An 18,792-nucleotide genomic window follows, 5' to 3' on the forward strand; every position below is an offset into this window, starting at 1 on the left:
AGGGTGGTCCTCCCATTTCAGCTCACAATGGAATCTAACCCCTCCAACTGTCAAGAAAGTGGATTCATCGGTGGGAGGGGAGAGGCTACGAAGCTCTCCCTGCTCTAATGAATCTATCGGCCTAGTAGTGCATAACCGCTATATCAACTAGAAACTAACCCTAATCCCAAGCGCTCCCCATCATTGCAATTGATGAAGCGACCCCTTTCTAAGAGAACCCTCCTTTTTGTTAGTATTAGTGTTGGTAGTTTTCCTAGAGGGTAGGAACGTAATCTCGGCGAAGGTATGACCAAACCACCATAGCGTATCTATACCCATCTATGTATCCAAACAGATAAGTAGTTCACTATTGGAAAATGCTCTATCAAGGCACTCTTTGATGTGACTAGTCCTTTATCGCTTATTGGACCAAGAGAATTTTGGTCTAGAGCACTAGATTTCATGCAAATTACAACTATCATGGCATTCCTAAAACTACCCATATGGGCTTGTGGTCCAAGTATCCCTCCTATCTTAACCTCATCACACAATATATCACTAAAATCTCCAAGGACAATCTAGCTAGCTAGGGGGTACTTACAGTGGTTCAAAGTTGTATCAAATCATTCCAAACATGTATCCTATACTCTACCTAAGGGTGGCCATATATCATTGCCAATATGAACTTCACATCAAAAGAATTAACATGAATAAGCACACTAAGAATGTCAGGAGTGGCAGAAAATAGTGAAATATACACATTAACATTCCATAACATAGCAGTTCCTCTAAACTTGCCAACAGGTCCCAACAAGAAATTATACAAAAAACTTAACTTCCTCTGAGTTTATTCATTTCAACATCTGATTGTTATGCCTCTAAAAGCAGTACCATGCATGGTCAGACTACGTACCTTGCATAACCTTTACAGGTATTGTTGAATCAAGGGTTAGCCATAACCCTTACTGTTCTAGAATATCATATTCATGGCTCCATTAGGGGCTGATTCAGGGCGAACGACCACAGCCATTCAGAAAATGACAAGGAAGATGTCCTTCCCCGCATTGATGCATTAAACTTGTATCTTGGTCTAGGTACCATATTTTCTAGCTAATGATTTTAAGCTTCTCCCCCGAGATGGTCTCTGAATTCTGACATTTGTGTTTGGTTCATATGCATCAAGCTTTAGTTCCTTGAGTTTTTACACGGCACCTACTATCAAAATTACAAGTTACCCACAGCTAAAAATTCTTTTTTAAGTGATAGATAAAATTGCCTGAATACCGATACCCCCATTTAACTAATTTAAATTTGAAATATACCCAAATGCCCTTTGGATAGTGAAATTACTTTAATGCCCCTGCCCTTTCACCCTCACTCACTGGGTTGACTCCCCTTCTCCTTCTCCAACTCTGACAATGGCTTCCCTTCTCTGTACCTTTCTTTGGCAATCGACATGTGGTTTCTCTTAACACCCTCAAGTAGTTCTAGATATCGAGCGGAAAAACAATCGAGCATTTAATATGAAAGGGGAAGATCAAAATGAACAATATGGGAAGCAACATAACAGAAGATTTGTGTATGAGAACACAGAAGGTAACATAGAATCCAAAACAGAGTCTAATTAATGTTCCATTATTGATACTATTTTTGTTGGTTGGAGCTTAGTTCCTTCCCTATATTTAATCTTATAAATTTATTCTTCTGCAATTGTGTTAAGAACAAGAGAAACCCATTGAGGAGGAAGGGAGTTTACTGGCAGAAGAAGGGGCAGAGCTGGAATCATCCCATCAACTTGCCGAAGCTAAAGGACGAGTGCCAACGACGTACTCAGAGAATACTGAAGTAGAGGGTGGTGTTTCACTGACTAATCCACATTTGTCTTCCAACAAATCACCTTTCTTTGAATCATCACCGCCCATTTTGGGGATGTGCAATCTGAAATTAATTCTGCTAGATCTATGATTTGGCAATTATTCACGTGCTTCAGATTTTCTGCAGAGATGTTTGATTCATGGCTTTCCATTTCAAGCTATGGTGGATGGCACAAAAAATGGGGGATCCAGCATGAAATCCCCTAGGATCCTAACCCATTAACACAATGGTACGTTTTAAGACCACGAACCCAAAACACAAGTAAGCAATAACTTTGAACCATATGAGTTGAGCTCAGGTGTTCAAAAATCAAACCTATGGAGGTGGATGATCACTATAAAGACCCGATCACTTTAATGGAGTTCAAGAGGAGAGAGAAAGTCAGTCTGAAAAGCCAAAAAAGGAGGTTTTGGCATGCCCAAAAACCGATGCTAGATGACTCAAGTCTCAAAATAAACTCACCTTTGATTAGGCCTTGAAAAGACCTTTCTACCTTCCGAAGACCATTGAAATCAGCCTTCACACGAAGGAGAAACAGGGCTGTTGGACTGGGGACGGTTGGCCGCCTGGATCAACCGTTGTGCCCAATTTTGGGGCAAATTCGGGATTTCGGGTTTAAAATCCTATTTTATGACTCTTCAACCTCATAAATGCATTTCTTTATGTTAGAGTGGAATTGAGAGCTTGGGAGTGGAGAAAACTTTGGAGTTTAGTGGATTCCTTGCACATGGTGAAGCATCAAAGCACAAATCATCACGATAAACACATGTAGAGATGAGTATTCATGAAACCCTCTTTTCTAACTTAACTTTTGAGGTTTTTATGAGCAATGAATGTTATGTGGTGATTGTTGATGTTAATAGCTAGTATTGAATGTTTTTTCTTGCCTCCATTAGTGTTTCCCAACTCCAGTGAGAGTTCGTTTGTGCAATCTTTTGCATTTGAAACCAAATTTGAGATGCCTGCGGGCAGACACGAAGAGCCAAATTTAGGGCTTTTTGTCACATCCACCCAGCCAGTACCCTACCTGGCATATCCGAGTGTGTAATCCACAACGCCGAAGATCAAGTTTAAGGCGATCATATCCACATAGCACAATAACATAATTAAAAGCAAAAACAAATCATTGTATCAAAGTAACTGAAGAAACAATTCTAAAAGGATCTTGAAAGGATCACAAAAGAATATCAAAATGCAGAACAAAAAGATACCAATAAAAAAGAATAACTGTAGAGTATAGCGGAAATATACCCCACAAGCAAATGCGGAAGGTAGATCGAATTCAAAAGCATAGTCGAAGCTATTACATTAAACGTAAAAGTCTAGAGGAACAAAGAGTAAACTAATCAAATTCTTCCATGGGCTCTTCTTCTTCGTTAGTCTACATCTTCTTCACCTTAGGGTTGTGCTCTTGCAACTTTGTTATCAACTTCTAACCCACAATCCCATTGACGAATAAGACGATGCCGGCTACTGTCAATAGGAGGCCATCAGTATGGTCCAAACCTATAACATGTTCGCACCACTGGTCATAACCTTCTCCAATGACTTCCGTAGCTGTATCATGTAGGGAAGGGTCCTCCGTACCGAAACACAGGTTCTCTTCCGTTCCTACAAAAGCATCTAAAACATATACCCTGAAGGATAAGCTCAAAAGAACTTAGCAAGTACTTCAATCACAATAAACATTTACAAACAAACCAAAGTAAATATAAGTGTAATGACATGAGACAATGAATGTAAGTATGCTTCTAACTCTATATATGATGGTGTCTATTGGCAGACACGCATTAAGATAAATCACCATACTCCTCTGGGTAGGTCTCAAATCACTCTTCCCTCAACCTTTCCCGTCTTTTGGATTCTCCGCAGTAATTGGGTCAAGGCATCCTTCTTGGACATTTCATGATTGGGGTTTAAGTCAACACTATCGCTCACCACCATTGGTATGAGTATTGGCGCATGTCAGGGTTAATCTTAATCCAATGCAAGTCATCTACTGAGTCACATCTACTTTAGGGTTAGATACGTCCAATCCTCACTTCCCACATTCCTTTCCGGTACCTTTCCCCCTAGAGTCACCATCTCCTTCCCAGCTATGTAGACTCTTAACCCTATAGGTCATCCACATAATAAACGGGAAGCTCTCGTGTCTTCTCATGCTTCCTGCAATCTTGAGTGCCCACGAGCCCAAGTCTACTACGTGCAACCCTACCAATGAATGGCCCCCACAATGTGATTTATGTCCTCTCACGGGTTGGTTACCTGTCTTTAGCACCCACAAATCCCCATTGTTGTCACAGGTCACTCAATCTCAATTCCCCTCAAATGGGATCAGATATGATAGGGGTTTCCCTAGCCAAACACTTCTAGACCAATCTCAGGTATGTCAACAAGTAGTTAGGGAAAACGCCAAGGGGCACCATAGGAATGCGTCCCCATACCACCTCCACTGGTGTTCAAAGACAAAAACACCAAAAGGGCATTCCTCATTCCACAACTACAACCTCAGAAATCACATCATATCATGATTCCACATATATCACCACATGATCTCATTCACATTCCATCAAACTTAGTCAATTTCAATATGTAAATCACATTATGAACACCCTATTGTAACTACAAAACTGAAACAATATATAAAAGAACACTAAACAGTAGCTTATCATATGTAAACAAAATCCAACAAAGCATAGTGTAAATTGTCAATTGTGAGTGAACATACTCACCTTGTATCCGACTTTGTAACCTTCAAGTAAAAGGTCAGTGAGCAAGTCCAAAATCGCCTAAACAACCTTAAACAAACATGTATAGATCATAGGAACAAACTCTAAAGATCGGAGACGAAATGGAGACAAAACGGAGAAAAGTTGCTGTCAGCAACATGCTTGATCGATGGTATCGACCAAGCAGGATCGACCATGCATCTGTGTACGGACAGTAACCCCCAACTTTGGTCGAAAACTTGCTAAAACACATCGGAACACTCCGAAATGAACAGGAAAATTCTAAAACAACATATTAAGACTATCTATAAAGATCTAACCATCAAGCAAGGCCATTGGAATAGAATTCCAACAATTCACCTATTAGGCTAAAACTGCGAATTCACATGGAAAGGCTAGAATGAATGGGGATTCATTCAAAATGATAGAAAACAATAGATCATAATAGAAAACAACTTAGGAACAAGTCTGACACAGATTAGAATAAAAAACTACAGTATGAGTAAGTCATGGCATCATACTAGATCAAAACTATAGAAAAACAGCATATGGTTTCAAGGAAAACATAGAGTGAATGAGGATTCACTCTAAGACTAAAGAGATAAGAGGTTGGGTCACTACAATAGTGTAATACCTTCCTCAGTCAAAACAACAAGTAGATACAATAGAGAGAGTAGATCTAAGAAGTTAGAGATTGAATACTAACCTTGAAGAAGAGAAATCAAAGGAGAAATCTTGCTTAGATGCTTGGGGATATTCCTTGACTCGAGGAGGAGGCTCTAGGGTTCTTCTCACATTCTCCAATAATTAAGAGGCAAAGTGTTTAGGTTTAGACCGATGTTGCATATATATAGAGATCCAAAATCTAAAACTTCCAAAATTAGAACAATTATGTTATGGAGATGCCTTGGTCAATGGTATCGACTAAGGGAGGATCGACCAAGCAGTTCCCCTTTTTCAGCTTGCTGAATTTTGGATCTTAGGGGCCAAAACCAACACTTAGGTCCTCAACCAACTTAAGGGAGTGTCTCTCCTGACTTCCTAGGACCTTCCAAAGATGTCAACACTGAACTCAAGGTCCAACTTTCAAGTCAAACTTCATTCAACTCACTTCTTCTTCCAAAACAAACAGGGTCATCGGATTAGGGTTAGGTAGGATTTCACACTTTTTCTTTGGCAACTAATTTGGGTAATTGATGGGTGTTTTGGGGACCCTATTACTATTCTATTAAAGACCCCAAAGCCCCATTTCGAGTTGATTTCGAAACAGAGTCGAAATCAACCAAATTGGTCGTTGCCCTAGGGTGGGTGATCAACTGGCCTTGGGAGGCTCAGTCAACCACCCCCTAGTCTGGGTGCGTGTTTTACCTTCTTTGACCCCCGGTCAATCCCCAATTGTTTCTCATTTGATTTTTTCATGTTTCTAGAGTTATTTTGGGTCACTTGCACTCTCTTTTGTGGATTTCATTGGACTTTGGATATTGTTATTATCTTTGACAGGTGAGGAAAACATATCACCATATCTTATACGATTTATTTGTGTTGCTTAGATTTTTGTTTACATTTATATTTTGCATCTATTTTAAATTGCGTGTGACTTTGCGTGAACGGAAGGTAATGTGATATTATGTATATTTCTTATTCCAATTACTTGAGTTATGATATGGAATTATGTGTATGTGTGGATTGAATGGTAGGACAATGTCCACCTATACATGTATATCAACTAGGGTAGTGGGTTCGCCCATTACCCTAGTGACCTTATATTCACTTAGACTTAGAAACACGATCAATAAGTGTCTAAAGGTGTTGGCTAGTGAACCCTTGAGTACTGCTACCCTTTTGGCAAGGGTATTGAAGTCGGGTGACCCATGATGGAAGTGGTTGGGTCCTATGTGCATCAAGCAGGCCCACTGTCATCATGAGATGGTAGAGTTGCATATGTTAGAGTTGGGCTCATAGGCGTCCAAGAGACGGGCTTGAGTGTCATGAGGAGACAATGAGAGGCACCCCAACATATGTGTATAGCCATAGGGTTAAGGAGTGAGATCTAATAGATGCCTCCTATTGAAGATATCATTCCTAGGTAGTGAAGGATATCAAACCAAAAGGGCACTAGGCATGAGGGGAGATATTCGAATCACATGTAGTACGAGATTATATGACTTTGTATTTGGCTTAGGGATATTCCTGACTCGTGCCAATTCCCAAATCAATGGTGATGTGAGAGAGAGGAGACTAAATTCCCAACTATGATTGATGTGACTTGACCCAACTACCACAGAGAACCCAAAAGACGTGCTTGAATGCCATGAGGGAGAGTGACTGAGACCGCCCAGAGGAGGTTGGCATATAACTTTGGGCTTGTTTGGTTGTGGGAATCCAAGGATTTCAAATCCCTAGATTCATGAACTGGCTTTTTGACGGATCCACATCCTCTGTAATTCCTTTCCCAACAATTCCCTGTAATTCCCTCATAGGATTGTGCCATGTGGCATTTAAGTAATCTAAAGGTTACCCAACAAACTAGAATTTAAATAAAATTCAAATTTATGGGTGGCTTTAAATAAAATTCAAATTTAGTTTAAATTAGATAACCTTTGGATTACTTAAATGCCACGTGGCACAATCCTATGAGGGAATTATAGGGAATTGTAGGGAAAGGAATTACAGAGGATGTGGATCCCTTTTTGACCCTGTTAGGTTAGAAAACATGGGGCGGTTCATGAATCCAACGATTTCAACTTTTAGGGTAAAAATGTGAATGAGCTGAGTCCTAGTCATTGGGTGGAATGGGTGGATTCTACCCAAGGTATAAAATGAAGTTGAATTGGTGGATTCATGCCATTCGACTTTGACGTAATGAGAAGTCGAACGAGGAAGCTCGAACAGTGTTGCATTCTCTCGACAGAAGGTTGAAGATGCAATTGAGGTGCTTCGTTCTCTAGGAGCTTGAAGGTGAGCTGAAATCTGTTTTTCTTGATCTTCTTATTCAAGTTTTCTTCTACTTCCTCTGATTTTTTTTATTTTTTATTTTTCTCATGGTAGGGTTTTGGAGGACAATGGACTTTTTTCTTGGACCGAAGGCATTGGTCGAAGGTGCTTCGTTCTCTGAAGCTTGAAGGTGAGCTGAAATCTATTGTGCTTGATCTTCTTATTCAAGTTTTCTTCTACTTTCTCTGATTTTTTTTTTCTTTTTCTTACGGTATGGTTTTGGAGGACATTGGAGTTCTTTCTTGGACCGAAGGTACAAAACGAGTTTTTTCTTCGAGCAATTCAGAGGTACAAATTGTGCTTCTTCTTCTTCTTTTTGCCATTCGTAGCCTTGCTCTCTGTCTTCTTCTCCTTGTTGATGTAAGTTGTAATCCTTGAGCGCAACATGGACCTATAAATGCAGTTTTTCGTCTCTTTACTCATCTCTATTTTCATTATTTCCATATTGCATCTTCCAGAAATAAAGGAGCATTTTTGGCTTGGGCTTGCTGGAATGATATCCTGGTTTTCGCCCATAGACTACTTGGGGCAGACACAGTTTTGATCATATCATTCCTCCAGCATTAAATAGTTCTGTTGTTTTCTATCTCCAGCAATGGGTAGACATTGTATTGCAATCAAGTTTGTCATTTACCATTAAACAGTCCTTGGGTTGTAAGCTTCTATTTTTCCAATATCATTACAGTACATTGATGAATCTGTATGCCATGGGTATTTCCTTGGGAATTTTAGACTCTAAGATAGAACTTCTTTGACCTATAGATTAATCTATTCAAGGAAGCAGACATTCATCTAATTACTTTAAGTATGCCACACACATTATTACCCAAATTAAGAAGCTGGAAGGAGGGGTGGTACATGTTGTATATCCAACTTCAGTCACTTGTTACTGCACTTGTGGTCAACATGATGAGTGAGTCAAGTGACTCAAGTCATGTGGCTGTGAAGCCTTTTCACTAGGATGAATCTTGAATGTGGTTTATATGTTAATGCATTTTAAAAAAGGAAAAAAAAATTCTATCCATGTAAGTATAGAATAATGTTAGGCTTTCCTGTCCATTTTTTAAGAGAATGCCGTCAACCAGGACCCGTTAATATACCAAGCGAAACTTTAGTGACTGAATGTGTTTTCAGGCTTACCAAGAGGTGTTTCCCTCCTGGTAAATCAGTTACAAATAGAACAAGTCAAAACAGGATCTATATCCTTGTCATAGATTTAACATATTGCTGTAGTTTTGGCACTAAGCAAAAAACCAGCTTTCTGCAGATGATTCCTGGAAAATATTCCACCTGGTGTCAGTAATCCTTCATCAAAAGGAGCAATAATCGGTCAAATGATATACTTGTGCTTCTAGTTACCACAATTCTATCAATAACAATTGTCATACTGGTGTACTTGTTGCAGATCATTGGACTGTTTTCCTCTTTTACATTTTTTATGTGTTTTCGTCATCGTTTTTAAATTTAATAAATGAGTTCACTACAAGAAAGGGCATAGTAATTGTCTTTTACTTCACATTTCTCCCCTTGTAGTGTAGCACAGCCCTTAAAGAGCCTTCTATGCCACTTATCTGGAGTAGCATACATTAATATTTCACTCTGCTCTTCAGCTGTTGCTTTCTGAGGATTTTGACCTATAAGTTTGTCAAGAAAAAGAAAGAAAGATGTATTTCATTATTCTTTCTACAAGTAAGAACTCTATCGAGTTGCAACATTTTGTCATTTTCTATATTTTACATTGTGAAGATGTATGCTTGCTTGCATGTGTGAGGAGAAAGTAATCATTAGAAACAGATAAAAGTATCTGATTTGGTTTGATCTTCCATTCAGTCATTCTGTATATTCTAATTATGATTGAAATGACTCTGAAATTCTGCATATGGTATGAACCATAAATTTTCTATGTACCCAGTGATTGGATTTGGTAGGTAATGGACGGATAGGTTTGCATGGTCAAAAGTTTCATCATTGTGCTGTGTAGCTCAGAAACTTTTGGACAGTGAATGATTCAGATTAACCATAGAAGTTTACTTATGAGATGGTCATAGAAGTTTACTTATGTGATGGTCATGGAAGTTTTATTCCACTTACATGCAATGTTTGAGAATGTCGCACGATGATCTTTTGTTCATACTCAGTTTTTATGTAGAGTAGAGATGCCTTAGTTTCCAGGATATAACAGAGTACTCGTGCAATCATTAGGTATTAGTCATAAGTCATTGGTCATACACCAGCAGAACCAAGTTAGTTCTGAGGGCTATTGAACTTCGGCAAATACATTATTCTTATACTTGTCAAGTGTTGTCTATCATCTCTTCCTGTTATTTGTAGTAGGAGAGTTATTCAAAAACACAGTATATAATTTGCGGAGCATCTTTGCCATCTTCCTATCTAATCTTTATATGTTTCAGTTTAGTAATTATCACTTGCGTTGCCCAAAGCTAAAGTTTTCACGTCTTGCAACCAATTGATTCTCTCAAAGCACAGGAATCTCTACAAAAGGATCTGCTTCTAATTTGACCACAGTGATTTGATTATCAACTGATCTGAATAAGTGGGCGAGATGGCTTAGCGAATATGACATATATCCTAGAGGGAGAGTCTATCTCCCTGCACAATTTTTTTATGATACCTTTAATTGAGCTCAGGGTGGTGTATGCCCAAGCCTGGTGTTTCTGACGCTCAGTTGTAGATTGATCTTGATTATGATTGTGGTCAGGGGATTGATTGTCGTCCAATCCAGCCAGGTGGTGCCTGTTACGAACCAAGACACTTTAGCCTCACATGCAGCTTTCTTGCCATTTTGTGCAGTATATTGTTCTTGTTACAGATCTTGTTGTTTATTGGTTGATCTATTCAAAAAATGGGGATATTGTATTTGTTGATTCCATATTGCATGTGTTGGTGCAAAAAATGTTATCTTAACAACATGTTTCGCTCCTGATCCAGTTCCAGCTCCTGAGACCAAAACAAGGTGAAAGTGGGCCGCCTCTGAGGACGGGAAGCCACCTCCGACGATCGAGTTAGTCTAGGCCAGCAAATAGCAATCTCCCTTGAGGAGAGAAGACCCCAAGAGATGATGAAGACCATCTTCTTGAAGGGTCAGAAAGCTGAAGATTATGAAGGCTAGAGTGTATAGAGCTGACTTTGCTTTTCGCCTCCCTTCCCCCTTATAAACCGGATCCTTACCTCTTACCGCGACTTCCTGGCTGTAGAGCGAGACAAAGGTCCCCTCAGCCGCCCCTGCCCTTCGGCGAGTAAGGGCCATCAGACATCCTGTTGTCTCTGGGCTCGAGGAAATCCTAGGCCGTGTCAGGTGCTGATCCTATTTGGATATTTTGGCTGAGCGCGTGGGCCACTGTTACACAGGCCTCCTGGCGGGGAGAAATGGACCTGATACCCCTGACCGCCCAGAACCGGGCCCGATCCCATCCAGCTGGGCCAGAAATATCTATGGCTATAACAGCATGAAATGTTATTGAGCTTCATGACTGATAAATTGGATTAGTGACCGTCGACAGAGTTTCAAGACAGCAGAGGGTTGGACTCCAAGCATTGAATTAGTCCCTCTTTTTTTCTTTTTTTTTTTTTTTTTTTTGGGGGGGGGGGGTTAAGAAGCATTGAATTAGTCACCTGCTTTACACAAGGTAGTTAGGTTCTATTGTGTTGCAAACTGAATGTAAATATTTTACCAAAAAAAAAATGTGTAGTATTCATCTCAACATCTTTCACTTGGAATGATGAAGGCAAATTTAGTTGGTTCATGACCAAAACTGTGGAACATGGTTGATCAGTTCTTCAGATATGAAAGTTCTAGCAACCCACAGATGATTCCTCTTGGAAGTAAGATTATATGAATGAATGACTCTCCTTTGAACCGAAATCAACTAATAATAAGGGGTTGCACTTTAGAATTTAAAATATGGATTTGAAAAACATTCTACAGTTCGAGAGGTACACATTGAAAAACAACTAACATTTACCTTACCACTGGAGATGAATGAAAGCTGCAATAAAAAGTATTGATAATGTCTGAGCTGGTGACTCTCTTCTAGGTCATTCATTTGAACATATAAAAAATGTTCATCTTGCTTTGGGTTTCTTGATTAATAGCTGGTTATGTAATTCAACACTTTGTTTGGTTCAATTATTCTTGATTCTTACACAGCACTAATGATGTCTAAAATGCACCAAAAACCTTCCCAACTCTTCAGGTAGCAGAAGACATATAGAAAGGGTTTTGGTTCCCCTTTTCATGGATTTCCATCCTCTTAAATCCAATACAATGCCCAGTAATTGATGGTGCACCAATAAACTTGGAAGCCCTTTACATAGAGTGAAGTCACAACAACTATAAGTGGATACATATTTATTATTTTGAAGTTATACAAAATTAACAAAGTCAATTTTTGGAATCCATGGACTCAAATAACCAAACAGTTTTTTCAGGATGAATCTGTAGGTTTCAAATCCATAGATTCAGGATAACCAAACAGTTTTTCAGGATGATTCCATAGATTTCATCCATTCACTAGATTCAAGTAACCAAACAGTTAATTTTTTGAACCATGAATCCATAAATTTGAAATCCATAGATTTGAAATCTCATTCCATTTCAAATTCCTTGATTCATGTAACCAAACATGCCCTTAATATGTGTCTACCATAGAGGCCCATTGTTAAAGTTAGGAGTATATTGCATATAATTCACTCACTCACTCATCTCATTATATATATTATACATGGATTTATAGAAATGTGTGCCAAATGCATGATATATGGTTATGTAGACCTTGCTAAGCTCTATTGAACTCCTTCTTTTATGTATATGTTCTTTTAAGATCTCACAACAAGATATGAGGACCTTGTTTTCTTAGAGAGTCCGCCACTGTTCGAGTCTTACAAGGGACCCACGGCAAAGGACACAGAGCTACATGGCGAGTCGTGTGCCTGTTCAGACTGTGCCTACGAAGTTCAGAAGTTTGGAGACATTGGAGATACCTTATGACATAGTAGTTGCCCTTGTATCTACGTGTTACATCCTTCTCATCCATCCGATAGATGAGGGCGCCACTTAATCTTTTCAACCTCTCGAGAAAACTTTGATTTCCGCTGTGAACAATGACTTTCCTTAAACTAACGATTAAACTTGACTAACTTGGAACCATATTTCTTGCTCTTTGATTATGTTATATCGTGTGGTGTTATGGATTTGGCCGTCAACCTTGATCCTGTAGTGTATCATCACTCCCACAGGTATTCGGGTGTGACCGGATCTGGCTAGGTGGGGTGTGACATCTAGGATGAAACATCCCTCTCAAGACTCAATTCCTTCTAGTAGAAACCAAAGAAGCATCTAACCTTGAATCAGACGATTTTGATGAACAAAACCAGATCGTGTGCAATGTCTTCCTTAATTCTCTTGATCAATGGCCCATTCCGCACTTGTCTCCAAGGGAACTCCCACAATGAGCTTGAGCTCTGTTTTGAAAGTAGCGACAACGACACAAAAGCCTCACTATTCACCCACTCATTGTTCGTCACCATATATAGGAACGAACGCCTTCGCCACCATTAGGGGTGTCAATGGTGCGGTTTGGGGTGGTTTCGGGCTGATAAACACCTAGCCCAAATACGACCCATTAGCAAAATAACGGTTTCGGGCCGGTTTCGGTTTGGTGCAGTTTGGGTTCGGGCTAACTAACAGTTTTGGCTAACGGTTTAGATTCGGGTTGACTAACGGTTTATGGTTGTAAGAAAAAGAACAAGAAGAAAAAATTGAGCATCCTACAACAAAAGCGAAAATTATATGGAAAGTAAAGTCGCTATCGGTCAATTTCAATTAAAAAAAAACCCACCCATTCTATAGAAATCAAGAATCTAGATATTAAGTAGTAAAATGACTATTTGATCTTTGAATTTTGAATTTTTTTATACTGAAAGAAAACTTAGTATTAAATAAGAGAACAAGTACACAGACTAGTAGCATCTATAACTTCTATTCTTCCCTGATGCTCTATGGAGATATATATGCTATATAAATAAGCCATTCCTGGAGTGTGGTCTGGGTAAATTGTTTCAGACTAGGATTCTTACTATTACAAAATATATTTATCAAAATTGGGACATAATCTATTGGCCATTTAGTGTGGTTTTGTAATGAGAGTAGATCAAGCACTTCCTTTTCATTGCTCCATATTTCTTCTACTTGTATGTTGTAAGCTAGTGCTTTTTCTATTCCATCCATCATTCCACTTAGGAGAGCCTCCACGATCTTTCCCTTCTTTAGTCCTCCTGCACTGAGATACATTAGGTGTCCTTCCCAGAACAATCCCACACTCCATCCAATACTGTCTAATGTTGTGTATGTACCCCTGCACACATCAACATTGGTAAATGGCTTAAGTTAGTCATAGTTTTGCATAAACATGTGTATGGTTTAGAAAACATTGTCTGTTTAGGTGTGGACCCTAAAAGATTATTTGTGTTGGGTTCTAGAAATTGGATCCAATTATAAATGTTGAACAATACTTTTTCTGGGTTGGGATTGAGCTTTTGAAAGATTTTATTGTTTCTTTCTTTCCAGGTGAAATAGCAAGTGATAATAAAGACCGATACTACCCATTTCTTATTAGCTTTATCTTGCCTAGGGTCAGAAATAAAAGAATTGCACAATTCAGTGATTGATGCCTGTGTCAATCTTTTTGTTCTGAGACCTAAGGGTCCTGCCGCCCAAATTCTTTTTGTCCATTCACAAGATACAAAAATATGCCAAAGGGTTTCAACACAATTACCACACAACTCACATATTGGAGACATCAAGGTCCATTGGGCAAGTGTCTCCTTGATGGGAAGTCCTGCATTTATCAGACGCCAAAAGAACGTCTTGAATTTCAGGTGTAAGGGTAGTTTCCAAAAGAAATCCCACCAATTGGTGAGTGGATTGGTTTGAGATAATGTTCTCAATCGAGATAGAGATTTCCTTACCAATTTGACAGTAAAATCTCCATTGCTTGAGACAAGGGATATCCAAGCATCATTATCAGCATTGAGATTAATATTTGAAAGATAAAATGATTGAGAAGTTTGAGGAAGAGATGACTCCCTGTTGTCAAGATTAACTGAGTTTCTCATTTGCGCCACTGTTGAGTTTCTTGCCCACCTTTCATTTTCCGAACTTGATGGAACCTTGTGAGCTAGATTTTCAATCCATGGATCAAACCAGAAGGATGTGTTCCTTCCGTTTCCTACTTTTCTCCACACCATTTTTTGAAGATCTGGTAACACTCCTCATATGCTATTCCATGTCCATGACCCCTTTTTTTTCATGACTTTCGGATCGAAAACAGAACTGTTTGGAAAGTATCTTGCCTTCAGAGTCTGTACCCACAAGGTTTTAGGATTCTTGAGCATTCTCCAATTAGTAGCATTGCTTTATTTATGTCCTCCATTTTGTTGAACCCCAGTCCTCCATTTTCTTTACGTTGGAAGCATCGATCCCATGAGATGAGTGTAAGTTGTTTTTCCTTGGTCGGATTTCCTAGCCAAAACCTTTGGCATAGAGAATTGATTTTTTTACACAACGTACTTGGGAATTTAAAGCACTGCATGTGGTAGAGAGATTGAGCTTGACAAATAGATTGTAACAAAACACTTCTTCCTGCAAAAGAAAGACTTGTTGCTTTCCGTTCGCCATTTTCTTGCTTCATCTTGTTGATGATGAAGTGGAGATTCTTCACTTTAAATTAACCATGAATCAATTTGGTACCTAAGTAAAGTGAGTCTTTCCCCATTTCATTGATCCCTAGCGTAGATAAAATCGAATTTTTCTCTTGATTGGGTACATTTCTATTAAAGTAGGCCCCACTTTTTTCCAAATTTATTTCTTGTCCTATGATGTCTGAGAATAGTTCTAAGACTGCCTTCATGGCCAAAACATCTTCCCTCTCTGCCCGACAAAACAAGAAAGTGTCGTCAGCAAAGAAAAGATGGGAGATCTCAAGAGCTCTTCTGGCAACCTTTATCCCCTTAAAAAGATTGAGAGATCTATACTCAGATAGTAGTCTTGACAGGATCTCCATGATGAATAGGAAAAGATATGGGCTGAGGGGGCAACCTTGTCTCAGCCCTCTGGTTCCAGAGAACTACAAATACGAGTTGCCATTATGTTTGATCAAGAAAGATGCACTAGACATTAGAGAATTGATGAGTGTGCACCATTCTGATCAAAACCCAGGAAATCAAAAATTTTAATTAACACATTCCATTCCACCCTATCGTAGGCTTTTGACATGTCAAGCTTGAGAGCCATATATCTGGTCTTGCCCTTCGTTTTTCTCATAAAGTGGAAAATTTCTTGGGCCAACAAAATGTTATCCGTAATCTATCTATTTTCCACAAAAGCCCCTTGAAACGGGGAAATGAAGTTGCTCAATAAAGGTTTGAGTCTTCGAGCTAGCACCTTTGCCACAATTTTGTAGCTCACATTGCATAGACTGATTGGTCTAAAGTCACCAACCGATCTTGCCTGCTCTTTTTTTGGGATGAAACACAAGAGTGTGTGATTTGCACCAAAGGGGAAAGAGGTTTTCTTGAAAAATTTTTGAACAAATTGGAAAAGATCACTGCTAATTAAATCCCAGTGCTTTTGATAAAAAAGAGCATTAAAACCATCCATATCAGGTGCTTTGAGTGGGTTTAAGGAGAACACAGTATTTTTGATCTCCTCCATGGATGGATTCAACGAGATTCCATCCAAGATCCCACAGCTTGCCATATTTGGGAAAAGGCATTCAATGAACGATGGATCCAAAGGTTGAGAAGAAGTGAATAAAGTTTGCATGTGGCTTGAAAAAGCATTTGCAATTTCAAAAGTAGTGCAAGCTAATTTTCCATTGTATTCAATACTCTCAATTTTCCATTGAAATCCCCTATGAAGATTAATGGTTTGGTCACAGATTGGATAAAGGACATTAGGTCACTCCAGAATGTTTTCCTTGAGGCATAATTGGGTGGGGCATATATGAAGATCGTGACCCAATCTCTTCCTTCAAAAGAGCAGTTGATGGCCATAAAGGAGATTTCCTTTTTTAGGATTGTGCACCCTGCTCCGGCCTTCTGCAGGGTCCAAATTCCGCCTTTCATCCCCTTCAAGCCCTGGCTGTTTGAGAAATCAATTGAGGAGTAATTTTTGAAATAATTACCCCGTTTTTTAAGAAAGATCTCATGATTAGAGCACTTGGTTTCACATAAAAAAACCAGGCCTGGCTTGTGTTTGTCTAGGATTTTGGTTAAGCATTGAGTTGTGAATTTCCCATTGAGACATCTCACATTCCATGACAAAATTTTCATTCTTGAAAAAATTGGTTGCAACCGATGTAGTCCCAAAAGCATTTATAGTTCCAAGCAACCTTAACAGATCAAGGGTACTAGGTGGTAAGAAATGGCAAGCAGAAAGTAAAAACAAGTAAAGATAACTAATCAAAGGACTGAAAAATATCCTGTGAATTAAAAATTCTGATATTTCCAACAGCTAAGATTAGAGACAAATTTAAAGAGAAGCATACTTAAAAGTACAGCAAGATTTAGGAAAAATCACAACAAGAACTGAAGGAACTTGGTATTAAAATACCAAAACAACAAAAGGCAAGACAAAGCTATTAAGAGGACCTATGGTTTCGGGTTTTGGATGAGGAGCAGCTATTTGATCTTTGAATTCATGCTTAATTTTTTTAATTGTCTATACCAACTACCTAATGGTAATATAATGATTCAAATATTATTTAATGTAAAATTACAAAACGAGTTGTAAAACGGGTTATAACGGGTTGCGGTTCGATTTTGGGTTGGTGCGGGCTCCATAACCCTCAGCCCAATTACGGCCCATTAAGGTTCGGTTCGGGCCGGTTTGGGCTATAACAGGCCGGTGCAGTTCGATTTTTACGGTTCGGGCTATAAATGGACACCCCTAGCCACCATAACCAAAGGTATCAGGGATGTGAAGATCCATCTCAAAACTTTCCGTCAAGGCCATGAGAAGAAGCTTCCTAGCATTTTTGACTATTTCAGTTGATGCACCTGGGATGCGTTCTACCAAGATGTAACCCAAGAGAGCGCGGAAGGTGGTCTTGAGAGCATCTCCGCTGGAGTTTGGAGTAATTTCATGAATAATATTCGAACTACTTGACCCAGAAAAAGCCGTTTAATTAGCCAAACCAAGCCTCAGGTCTTCATAAGCCTGAGGGCTGGGCCGAAGTAAATTCCCCATGGAAGTTGAAGTGTTTGAGCCCCACGTGGGCCATCTTTTAAAGACATAATAGACAAGGACTCTCCTTGGGCTATGGGCTCTATTGAGTTTCTATCCAGAGATCGTCCACGTAATGAAGACGATGGCCCTTGACTTACAGGTCCCCCAGTGGGCTAAGAATGAATTTACAATTGGGACCGACCTCAACGGTGGCGTAGAAGCCCATCTCGAGGGCAAATGGGTAAATTGTTGTGCTCGATTTAGGTTTGCTGAACCCTAATCACTAATGGGATGCGGAAGTAATCTCTGCCTCGACTAACAATATTTTACTAAGATTGGTAGAATGGTAAGATCCATACTTTTCAGTAGAGAGGTCATGGGGTCGACCCTTGCGGACCGCATACGTACAATACGTAAAACTCTCCTCTTTCAAAAAAAACAATATTATATATATATATAATGAATAATACAATGATATTACAAAGCAAATTATAGTCTCATAAAAACTCTCCCATTAGCCTCCTCAGCCACAATGGCTTTGAAGCGTTCAGGGAACCCTCCTGGATCAAAAATCACCTTTTTATTATCATTTATCAGACTTGCCAAGAAGTCAACACCTCTATTCGTCTCTCTAACTTGATGAACCACCTTACATTGTTGCAGCTTCCCTATGGAATTCCAAATCTCTTCAAATACAAAAAGAACGTTCCAATGAGTATTAACCACTTTCTTGACTATGTCCCCGCAATACTTTGAGTCTAAACAAAGCACCACCTTACTATATCCTTGAGGGACAACCTCTCTAAGGCCACTTGCCATCTCTATGAGCTCACAAGAAGTGATATCCTGCACCTCAACAACACCTGCTATAGCAAAAACACCATCACCAACATGGTTACGACATAGAGCACCATAACCACCCCTATTATTTTTACCCATTCGGGTCAGTATTTTGCTTTCATTAGGCAT

General features: G+C 39.3%; 1 protein-coding gene across 1 annotated transcript; it reads right to left on the reverse strand.

The window, feature by feature from the left end:
• Positions 1 to 18,312: 18,312 nt before the first annotated feature.
• Positions 18,313 to 18,792, reverse strand: LOC149022396 (uncharacterized). The gene has a single exon (XM_089147615.1). The coding sequence runs from the start codon at positions 18,790 to 18,792 to the stop codon at positions 18,313 to 18,315; it is 480 nt and encodes a 159-aa protein (XP_089003741.1).

Source organism: Hakea prostrata, chromosome 3 (assembly GCF_041222555.1).
Source record: "Hakea prostrata isolate BN-2017 chromosome 3, UWA_Hpros_2, whole genome shotgun sequence".
Taxonomy (NCBI): domain Eukaryota; kingdom Viridiplantae; phylum Streptophyta; class Magnoliopsida; order Proteales; family Proteaceae; genus Hakea; species Hakea prostrata.